General features: G+C 38.8%; 1 protein-coding gene across 2 annotated transcripts; it reads left to right on the forward strand.

The window, feature by feature from the left end:
* Positions 1-1,394: 1,394 nt before the first annotated feature.
* Positions 1,395-10,980, forward strand: LOC146319109 (aldehyde dehydrogenase family 3 member A2-like). Of its 2 annotated transcripts, XM_084729705.1 has the most exons (11): positions 1,395-1,548; positions 2,953-3,115; positions 3,444-3,675; positions 5,682-5,767; positions 6,585-6,793; positions 6,994-7,111; positions 7,426-7,567; positions 7,746-7,912; positions 7,997-8,096; positions 8,626-8,864; positions 10,114-10,980. In XM_084729705.1, exons 2-11 carry the CDS (start codon positions 2,954-2,956, stop codon positions 10,126-10,128), a joined length of 1,470 nt encoding a protein of 489 aa, XP_084585831.1. In that variant the 5' UTR covers positions 1,395-1,548; position 2,953; the 3' UTR covers positions 10,129-10,980. The 2 variants fall into 2 exon arrangements, with proteins under 2 accessions (XP_084585831.1, XP_084585830.1); XM_084729704.1 differs by lacking the exon at positions 10,114-10,980 and having other exon boundaries at positions 8,626-8,906.
* The last annotated feature ends 802 nt before the right edge of the window (positions 10,981-11,782 follow it).

The raw sequence follows: 11,782 nt of genomic DNA on the forward strand, positions 1-11,782 counted from the left end.
AAAGATAAATACGAAAAATATATAAACGAACACATCTTGACTCAGGTTTTATTTTGGATTTTAGCCTTGCCTCTCAGGGACTTGGATGAGGCTGGATGTATGATGGGATATCACTCCTGAAATAGAAGATTCTTTCAATTCCAGGACTTCCAGGAAAATCCGACTGGATCGTTATGTCAGAGAGTATCACAAGGTGCTGAGATTCAAAGCTTAAGTGTGACTGTTGGCATTGGATGAAAGACAGATACATCCACAACAGAGAACTGAATAAATACTTTTACTTTTTTTTTTTTTTTACAATGAGTAGTAGCACTATACTAGTCTGTGATAGGCCATGTATATTTTTTTTATATCTCTGACAGTGTTTGAGGCTATAACTGTATTATAGACCAACAACAAAAATGGTTCTTAAAATTGGTATGAGAATATACCAATATAAACTCTTGTATACATATATAAACTTTTGTTTTCATTTCTTCTTTTAGCTCTTCCCTTTTGGTGATTTTTGTCAGTTTACATATTAAAGTCCTGCAGGACAGTTTATTATCCTACGCAATACAATACATATTGGATTTTTGCAGTTGTTCATGATAAAGAGGGCTCTGTGTGTTTGATTCAAGACCCGTCCACTTCATCATCAAAATGAAGCGGAGTGGTCTTGCATCGTCCTGAAGGGGTTTATTTCACAGACACAAAATATTATTTTCAAAATGATTTTATGGCTTTGTTTCACAATAGTGACATGTGCACTGTACATTATACTGCTTGTTACATGGATATGTACCAAAAAATCAATAATTTGACACAAAATATTAACTTGATTAATAAATTGATTTTACTGATGTAACTATAATTTTATTGTCCCTTCAGATATAATCAGAAATGTGTCCATACTAATAGTCTTTTCTTCATAATAGTGGTCTGTTATACATGATCTGCAATACAGAAATAACAGTTTAGAATGTTGTAAATGACCAATCAGAATCGAGTATTTAGCAAAGCCATGTAATAATTCTCAATAATGACCTGCTCTCTGTACATTATCCTGTTTTGCAGGATCATTATTTGCAGCTCAAACTATTGAACAAATTTAGCTATACATTCTGACCACGGTACCGCAATTTATCCTCTAGCACGCAGATTTATGACACAAATTTCATGGCAATCCACTTAATATTTGTCAAGACATGTAACTAATTGAAAAACAAAACTGTCAACCTCATGGTGGTGCTGGATGAAAAGTCAGGGAAAGCAGATATTGGTATGAAATCATGAAACTTTCATGACAATTCATCGTATAAATGTCGAAATGTTTCTGTCTTAAAGCGTTCACCAAACTGCCGCTATACAGCCACCTGCCGTAACAATAGCGAAAAGCTCGGGGCAGTTGGGTTTTGGTCCTGCCCCCTGAGGAGGTGTGACCTAACGGGGAGGAAAGGCTGCGGTTCTCTGAAACTGTGATGATCATCCAAGATTATCCAGACAGGCAATCTCAACACCAAAACCGAGAGGGATCTCAAGGAATTACCCACAACTGAAATAATTCAGGTAGGAATAAAACAAACTCAGTGTTTTCTCTTTACGTTAAAGGCCGATATAACGGCTGACGGACGGCGAATACCGGACGAGTAGGAAGTTGAACAATTAACTGATTATAAACACTGTCAGTAAGGAAAAATATCATATAAGAATACCGTTTTACCACTATGACAGATGGTGATACATGACAACTGTAGAGGAGTAAGGTTCATTTACAAAGTCATAACGTTAAATATTCGTTAGCAGCCATACGTTGAAGGAGGCTGTCCAGGACGTAAACGGTGTGTTGTAACGTTAATTTTGGCCGTACAGAGTCTCATTACCGCTCGTTCAACCCTGACCCAGTAACGGTCACATTATTCTCATGGAGGTGTCATATTTCAATACAACACATTCCCCGTTTTTCTATAAACAATGAGCAGCACTCACACACAAAACAGGCTACCATTTGACAGGGGGGTCATTTAAACTGGATCATTGTATATCAATAAACGGGTTTAACATTAACTGTTTATCTTCAAACACAGCATTCAACTGCTTATATTAAAGAGTCATATTTTTGCGTGTGCTGGAATGTCAACTAAGTACGTTTACTCAAGTACTGTAATTTGTACAGGGTCAAGTGAAATGGACTTAGAGCAAGTTGATTTCTGACCCACTTGCCCAACCAGGCAAGTTAAAAATAAATAAATAACAAACAGATACATAAACGTTGAACCCAGGCATTGTAAATGCAAATGTACTGGAAGTATTACAAGTAAAATTCCTCAGTGCAGAAAAAGTCCCCTGTGACCCTTATACTATTATATGTTATATCATTAGATTAATGCAAAAGCAGGGTTTTACTGTTATAGTTGGTTGATGTGGAGTTAAATTTGAACAATATTTTGTCTGACTGAAAGTAATGTTTTTCTTTTTATTATGGATTGATCTAATGATTGCTTTCTCAATTAACTGATTAACTGACACAAATTATTGAAAATAAATGTATCCATACATTTGTGAAGCTGGAACCTTGAAATGTTTTTTGCATGAAAAAAGTCTTTTAACTGATTAATCAACATATCTTTTAGCTTGTATAAACTGTTGGGTAGTTTAATTTAATTTAATTTCATTAGATGTTCGTATGTGTTGTTTGAAATATCCCAATTTGTAAAGTAACTGGTAGCTAACTAAGTTACATTCCTTCACTGAAAAATACTCCACTTCAAGTTAAAGTCCTGAATTTTATTGAATTGTCCTCAAGAAGTGTCCCAGTGTTATGCAAAATATACTTAAAGTATCAAAAGTAAAGGTATTAATGGGCTATGTCAATCTTGCGTTATGTAATAACAGAACTTTTATCTCCATGAGAGCTGCAATGATTAGCTGATTGATTGATTAGTCAATTGACCATCTTTTTTTTTTCCCTAGGATGTCCCGGGAGCAGCAGGCGGTGGCTCGTGCCAGGAAAGCCTTTGAAACAGGCAGGTCCAAATGTTTAGAGCACCGGATCCGTCAGCTGAATAACCTACAGCTGTTATTCACTGAGAAACAAAAAGAGATTGCAAATGCCATCAAGAAAGACCTCAATAAGGTGAGTACAGAGTGTCTCTTCCTCAGCGTCCTAGAAAACAATTCTTGGTCTCCAACAAGCTTGAGAACCAAAACTGATGATAAAACTAATCGGAGTTACAGGTGTCACTAATCAGCTCTGAGTTTGTTGGTTCAGACTTTTGGATTTCTTAGTCTACACAGGGGATGCTGTCTACTTTAGGTTTCCACAAAGGAAGGGACTGAAGTTGTTTCCAAGTTTAAAACTTATTTAGGTTTTGAAACAGATTTTATAATGAAATCATGCAGCGGAAAAAAAGAGACAAGAAATACAACATCATCAAGCCTAATGTCTTTCTCTTCATCCACAGAGCGAGGTGGGGACCCAGCTGTATGAGACTCTGGGTCTGGAGGGGGAGATCAACCTGGCCATCAGGAAGCTGAAGGAGTGGGCAGCCCCCCGGGCCGTGGAGAAGAACCTGCTGACCCTCTCGGACACCGTCTACATCAAGCCAGAGCCGCTGGGAGTGGTGCTCATCATCGGGGCCTGGAACTACCCCTGGGCCGTCACCATCCAGCCACTCATTGGAGCCATTGCCGCCGGTACTGTGGCGTGCGGGATGGGTGAAAGGGCAGTGGTTGTGTGTGCGTGCGTGCGTGTGATATAACGAGGTCAGCGTTCACATTTCTATCTGATTTCATCGTCATTTTCCCAGTGATGACCTTTGAGAAGGGATTTGCTCCTTGTCTTGTGATCATAACCACTCCAGTTCCTTTTTTTTCTCAGGCATTACCCAACATTCTTTACTCTCTGCCAGCTTCTGATTAATGTGTCAAAAGCTGTTCTGTGAACTTTGCACTCCAGTCATGAAAGACTTATAAGAGTAACAACAGACTCAGGCTGAAAAAGGGCGTAAAAAGGGTGTATGTTTTTTTGGTCACATGCAAGTGATCATGTTTTTTGTATCCTTATGTATGCACACGTGTGAACATGCATGTCTCAACTCTGTCTATTGTTCCTATCAGTGAATGCTCAAAGGGCAAGGTTAAACTTGGTGAGGGAATCACCCAGCTCTGAGATAATGAGTGAATTCATGAATAATTCATTTCTGTTTCAAAAGCTACCTTTAAATGGCTGCTCTGTGCTTGTATAGAGGCTCCAAATCAAGTGTTTTGGCTCAGCTCTGATCCCTTTGTGATGCAAACCTGGCTGTGGAGGGTTTGCTTATGACTGTTTAGCATGACACTGCAGCATTTTCCACTGTCTGTTGTCCAGTTCTTTATTGATTTGAAGCTTTTGTTTGTTACTTGTCTTCAGCACATGTTAGTGCTACGAGAGCTGCTTCGGGCTCATTTGTATTTTGTTTGGAGTCGAAAGCCTATTCAGACTCAAACTCTGAGTCCTGTGAGGCTGCAGTGCAGTGTTTGCGCAGCATGGACTTTATCCTTTATCCTCTTGCACCAGCATTATCAGATCTTACACTGACAGTCATATCAGCCTTGTAGGTCAAAAGTCTTTACTCTTGATTTGTCAACTGGTGAAAAATAAATTTTAGGTCAAAGGCATCTGTCAACACCATTACTAAACAAAGTTATTTAGATTAGAAGGATGGTTCGGGTTATTTGAAGTGGGGTTGTATGAGGTACTTATCTATAGTCAGCATATTTTCTACAGTACAGTAGATGCAGTCGGCACACCCCTCAGATTAGACAAGCAGTGAGGAGTACCAGTACAGAAGCTAAGCAATGTACAGCTCTGGACTGGGTCAGCAGCAAAATGTATTTTAGCCACTATAAAAAAGGCCCAAAAATTCTATATCAGTTCAAGTGCACATTATGTTTAAAATGCCGTGCCATCAGATAGCTTTTTTTCAGACAGGAACCGCTGTTATGTAAGTCCTAGATTCTCAAACCATGGCAGTACATGAGTTCCATCTAGTTGTACGAGGAAGAATTTCCTAAAATATTAAAAATGAAATAAATTGGGGCTTCCCATGTACATTAAGTCTTGTCTTTTTCCGTAATATTTTGGTTTGAAAATCAGCCGGCTATGTAGTCCCATTCATGCACACAGCGTTTTAATACATTATCCATGATCGGTTGAGAGCTAAACAATGATAGCAAGATAGTGGAGTTAAATGACTGAAAGTGAGAAAAGTTTCACACACAAAAAAAAATAAAATGCAAGCAACTATCGACTTGCTGGAAAACAGTCTGCATGAGAGGTGTAATTTTACACCAGAAGAACAGCTAATGCATGGAGAACTGAACCTAAGCAATAAAGCAGTACATCTGACTATGTGCAGGACACTTTTAAGACATTTCCAAGAATTGTAGACACTTTGATTAGTCCTTATCTAATATTTCATCTATTTCTTTTGCCTTTGCTGTTAGCAACACTATAAAAGATTTTCCATTTTATTATTAGCAGTTTACAGACTATTATTGCTGATTAAAAATGGTGAATTCACTTGTAATGCCAACTGGACAAATATAAAACATATTTTGAGTAATTCTAAATTCTAAAGTATATAATAATGTTGTGCACTTTGTGGACCACGTCTTGTAATTGTCTTGTAATATATATTTTTTGTCATTTACCTGTCCAGGTAATGCAGCTGTGATCAAGCCCTCCGAGGTCTGTGTTCACACTGCAAAGCTCATGGAGGACCTGTTGCCAATTTACATCGACAAAGTAAGGACGGGTGTCACAACATACATATACTATCAATCGGAGGAGTCATTAAAGTGCAACAAGACACTGTTGTCGTTCATGAAATGTAGGAATATAGCCGCAGGCATCTCACAAGCTAGCTTTTAGTTGATGTAGCTTTCTTACTTTAGCAATCTAGTTATCAATCTTTCTATGACATGATGAGTCCAGAGCCAAATGTTACATTTTTACTTATTTAGTTTTTTTAATTTAACAAGCTGTTTTCACCTTTACCGGACTCACAAACCGATTACAGTTCACCTGTCAGCAATTTTAATGTATAACGATTCTCAGTGCATCTCGATGCATCATTGTATCTCATCCAAGTTTCAGTACCAGTACCTGTGTGACTAGCCACTAACATTATCTTTGTAAAACACCTGTACCTGTGTGTCTCACCTCACCCTCAGTTATGAAAGCTGCCACAGATTGGGTCATACTCTTCCCTCCTGTTGGATGGCAAAGGATTATTTCCTTGGTGAATTAAAACAGAGTTTGGCATTATTATTATTATTATTATTATTATTATTATTATTATTATTATTATTATTACATTTAAATTGTAGATGGGCAACAATTCATTCAAAGGCTCCTAACAGGTGAAGTAAAGGTCTGTCAGTGCAAAACACCAGCGATCAGTTTTACTTTCATCTCATCTCATTTTTTGCAAATTATTTAAAAAGACAAAAAAGATCAAAATGAAATTGTTATAAAATTTGTGTCATGAGACACTGAACACTTTGCTTCAGGAGCTACATGGTGCTCTGTGTTAACTGAATGTGTTTCTCCCGTGTGTCAGGAGCTTTACCCTGTAGTGACCGGAGGAGTACCAGAGACACAGGAGCTGCTGCGCCAGAGGTTTGATCACATCTTCTACACCGGCAACAGCATGGTGGGCAAAATCATCATGGAGGCTGCTGCCAAACACCTGACACCCGTCACACTGGAGCTGGGCGGCAAGAGCCCCTGCTACATCGACAAGAACTGTGACATCAGTATAGCCTGCAGGTCGGAACAAAGACTGAATACAGTTTGGATTAATTGTTCATAGTATTTTTTTAACCATACAACACCAATATTTAATTGTCTTTCTGTAGTCACTCTTTTCTAAATATAGTAATTTCATTTAAGTATCTTTTTTTTCCATCTAGTCTCTCTCTCTTAAAGCTTTTCCTTTCTGAGACTTTGATAATTCTGTCACTCTGTAGGCGTATTGCCTGGGGAAAGTACACAAACTGTGGTCAGACCTGCATCGCCCCAGACTACATCCTCTGTGAGTCCAGCATCCAGGACCAGGTCGTCAGTGAGGTCAAAAAGGCGATTAAGGTACTGAAGACGTGAAAACTCACAGTAATGATCCATTCATTCCACTTTAAACTTCAAAAGCAGGCGATTCTGTCCAAAAGATCCCGTGTCAAAGGACCCAAAATGATTTTAAGCAGCAACATATAAGCACTGAAATCTTCATGTTACTGTGGAGGAAAACTAACTGACTTTTATAACCTGCGTAGTGTACCAACACAATCATTGATTTAGGGGGATATTTTCATTCTGTGCCCAGATTTGATCAGCAGTTCGTATAGCAAGGCCACTTTTGCATGACTTCACTGTGGGCCCATTTGTCTGTGTTGCTCTGGCAGGAATTCTACACAGACAGCCCAAAGACCTGTCCTGACTACGGACGCATCATCAACCAGCGCCACTTCAAAAGGATAATGGCCATGTTGGAGGACAGCACTGTCGCTGTGGGAGGAGACAATGACGAGTCAGACTGCTACATAGGTAATACTTCATACACTAACCAACTCTTCACGTGAAAATTAGTCAGGTGTTGTGCAGTTGAGTGTGTGTCACTTTTTTATGGTTTTCAATGGGGTAATGACTGAAATTTACATGTTAACTAGTAAAGAACAAACTATAAAAACATGCATGTGATAACTAGTTTCTGTGTTGTGTTCAGCCCCTACAGTTCTGCGGGATGTGAAGCCAGAAGCAAAGGTGATGCAGGAAGAGATATTTGGACCTCTGCTTCCCATTCTGTCGGTCAGCAGCCTGGATGAAGCAATCAAGTTTATCAATAAGAGAGAGAAACCTCTGGCCCTCTACGTCTTCTCACAAGATAACAAGGTATCTAACAGCAGACGTCACGCACGTGCTGGCGCACCTCTTCATGTACAGATAGGCATCACATGAATCTTGATCTCTCTAAAGGTGATTCAGAGGATGACAGACGAGACCTCCAGTGGAGGACTGCTGGCCAACGACTGTCTGGTGCACTATTCTGTCAGCTCCCTGCCTTTTGGAGGAGTGGGTGAGTACACACGGGCAAATCTTGGTAGAAATGGATCTACAAACAAGAGTCACCTGTTCACTCACTGAGTTTATATGTGAAAATGGCTTTCTTGAAGAAGTGAAGGGGTATGAAGGCCATGCAGAGGGGCATTAGGGTGCCCTCTAGTGTTACATTATGGTAAAAACAAAGCATTGTCAATATTGACATATATAAAGATGGACAACATGAGAGTTTCCCAAACATTAGATGGTGATTGCCCCCTGGTGGCTGGCTACAGTATTAGTCATAAACTCCCCCCCTTCAGTGTACCAGGAGGGTTACGGGCCAAACTAAAAACTCAAACTACACATTAAATACATTTTCCCCAAAGATGGTTTTTGTCATTTCAGGTAGTTTTTGTCATGCTGAGGGTGAGGCAGCGGGAGGAAGTGGAGACGTATCGTCCATCTTTATTTAAAGTCAAGGGGGCATACACAGACCTAGTTAAAGGTAGAATCAGTAGGATTTTTCTGAGCTGTTCATAAAGTCCCTTTGTTCTCATATACAGGTAACAGTGGTATGGGCTGCTACCACGGGAAGTTCAGCTTCGACCAGCTGAGCCATTTGCGCAGTTGTCTCATCAAACAACTGAAAATGGAAGGCGTGAACAGCATGAGGTACCCGCCGCACACACCCAAGAAGCTTGGCTGGGCGCGCTTCTTCATCCTGAAGACTGTAGACCTGGGCTGGGTGGGGCGGATGGCGCTCTTAGCCGCCCTGGTTGTGGTGGCTGCTGTTGTGATACAGGTGAGTCACTTTAACCACTTCATTTAAAATCAGCCACCTTACTTTGATTTTAACCACTTTATTTATCAAGGCATGCAGGTAATAGACTTAATGGACTTAAAAAAACAAAACTTACAGACAAGCTGACCTGTCCTTTTTTTTTTTGCTCCACACTGTTTCTATTGGTGTGTCAGATGACGATCGGTTTGCATTAACTACATTTAAGTGACTATTTCACTTTTTTAAAAACTACTTTCTTATTGCCATTAATGTAGGATCTTTTGCAGATATATATGACTATTGTTTTTTTTGCCCAGTCCTGATTTGGAAATGTTTCTGCTATACTGTATCCTTCGTTTTTAGTTGCAAAGAACTTGGAAGCTGAAATGCCAACACTTAACTGCCTTTGCCCATGCCAAGGGCTCAGTGTTTATTAATTAATCCAAAATTAATCAAAATTGTAGCCATCCTATCCTGATCAACCTCCCCTCCTTTTAACAGGGGCCAGTGGTCAAGTGTCTTTTTTGACAGGGGCCCGGCGTGCGCCAGAGACAGACTGATGGAAGCATTAAGGAAGGGCCCTGTAGTTTCTGTGAAACCATAATCATGGCCACAATCGAGGAATTGAGAAAAGCCATAACACAGATTTAACAGGGCCCTGCAATGACCCTACAGGGCCTCAAGACACTGCTAAAAGTTTACTGGAAATTTGAAAATATTACTACATATTTTTTGTTAAAAATAAATAATTTACTTAACCCACATTTTAAAAAATCAAAAACTATAGTCATGTTTTACAACGAATCCGATGCTATACGGTTGTGGAATGTTGTGTTTTCAACAAAAGAAATTAAATAGCATCTTTCCTGACTTGAAAAAATAGACAAACATCATATGTGCGATTCATGGCACAATTCAAACGGGATCAAAAGATAATTTGTCTCTCGTCATTGACAAACACGCATAAGTTTTCCAAAATAAGGGCCCATGGGGGACACTGGAAAGGGAGGAAATTCACATGTTCACATTTTAACCAACAGATCTTGCTGGTGAGCTTTCCAACCATTATATCACTGAAACATCTTAAAAATACATCATGCGTGGACAAGGTTCCCTGATGTTTTGTCCAGATGTTTGGAAGCTTTTTGAAACTTTGAGAGTAAAGTTATTGTTCACATCAACTTGTTTTGTTCCCCTGGTGCATTGTTTCAAGCAGTCTGAATGCTGTTCAAGAAAAGTGCTTAATTCCTGGGTATGTTTTTTTCCCCAGAATTATCTCCTTTGAAGACGTCCTGCTGTTTCCCAGACAACAAGCCTGTCGTTTCTTTGACGACCAGAAAGAACTAAAGACCATTTCATCAGCAGGTTCCTGAATAAATCAGATCAGCATCTGCACTGCTGTCATACAGGGAAAGTTTAGTGTGTTGCCTTAATCCATTATATTTCAATAACAGTGGCTGAACAAAGGTTCTATGTTGCTCACTACAGAATGCATCTTACTGTCATGAAGGTAATTATTTATTTCCAGTTATGGCTTTTACACTTATATTCAGCATCACTACACCTTCTTTTAACCTGTTCGACCAGGTTTGCATACTTACAAAGTATCAGTATATATAAATACATTATATATTGAGTACACTTGATGGTTGAAGTAATGAAATAATGAAGTAACAAAATATGACACGTTACAGTAAGACTGACAGTATGATGTCAGTTTGTTTTTAACTTTACTGTGATTTGAACAAGACTGACTTGAACATTTACTAATAAACAATCAGCGTTCTCTGTCAAGTTTAATTGACCTACAGCTTCTTGTCATAATAAATTTATTTTATTGTGTAGAAGTTACCTACAGTCCATCTCGTGTCCATTTCAGTTCAATGACAGACGCGCCGTTAACATGACATCACAGAGTTTCCTGTTTCCCTTTAGTAGAATATGAAGGATGGTTTTATTACACTTTCTAAAACACCAAATGCCTGTAACAAACTTAAGAAGACTTGTTAATTGTTTAGTAATCTTGAAACAGCAGTAGCTGTTGCTAAATGTTTGTAATTTGTAATTAAAAATTGAATAAATGTAAATGTATTTCTATATTGGATTAATATTCAAATAAATATATTTCTACACGTAACGATTTGTAATTTGCGTGTTTAATTTACATGTATTACATTACATGTATTATTACAATATAACACAGAGTATATTATTTAGTTTGGAGTTTGTTTTATAACTTTAAGCTAATCATGGCCTTTCCTCTGTTTATAGTGAGACACATAATTATATGACCAGTCCTCATCATTTTGGCAATTAGTGTGGAACATATCAAAGTATTTTTGTGTTTTATACTGGCATAATATATTTACAACACTACAACTTTGGGAACAGAGCGGACAATTCAGGAAACTAACAGAGAAACTACTTAATATTTTGCTCTCCAAGATGCTCATGAGCTGTCTAATTGTCCAAAATATTCGTCTTTTCTGATTTTATTCTGTAGTTTCACCACTGCACAGATGCAAACTCAGACTTTCTGAGGGGCACGGGTGAAGAAAAAAAAAAAGGGCACCAGCGCACTAAACGTATATCAACTACTTCACCTCTGTAATAAAAACACACAGGGAACTATGAGCTATTTCATCATTTAGAGGCAAGTAGAGGCCAGACAATTTTCTAGCGTGTAGAAAGCGCCTTATAAGGCAAAAGAAGGGACTCAAGAGGGCAGTTTACTCTATTTTGTCCATTGGAAGAGTACTCTAGGGGGCACTTTATCATGTTTTGTCCACCGGAAGGGCATCATGGAACGCACTTTTCACTGAGGTTTACGAAACACCACAGCGCCTGATTTTGCCACCAGGTGTCTGTCTTTCCTCGTTTAGACACCTGAGAACTCAGGGTATTTTCTCTAAATGACTTTTTTCCTTGCTCTCTTTGTT

Source organism: Lutjanus erythropterus, chromosome 11 (assembly GCF_056507025.1).
Source record: "Lutjanus erythropterus isolate fLutEry1 chromosome 11, fLutEry1.hap2, whole genome shotgun sequence".
NCBI classification, from domain to species: domain Eukaryota; kingdom Metazoa; phylum Chordata; class Actinopteri; order Lutjaniformes; family Lutjanidae; genus Lutjanus; species Lutjanus erythropterus.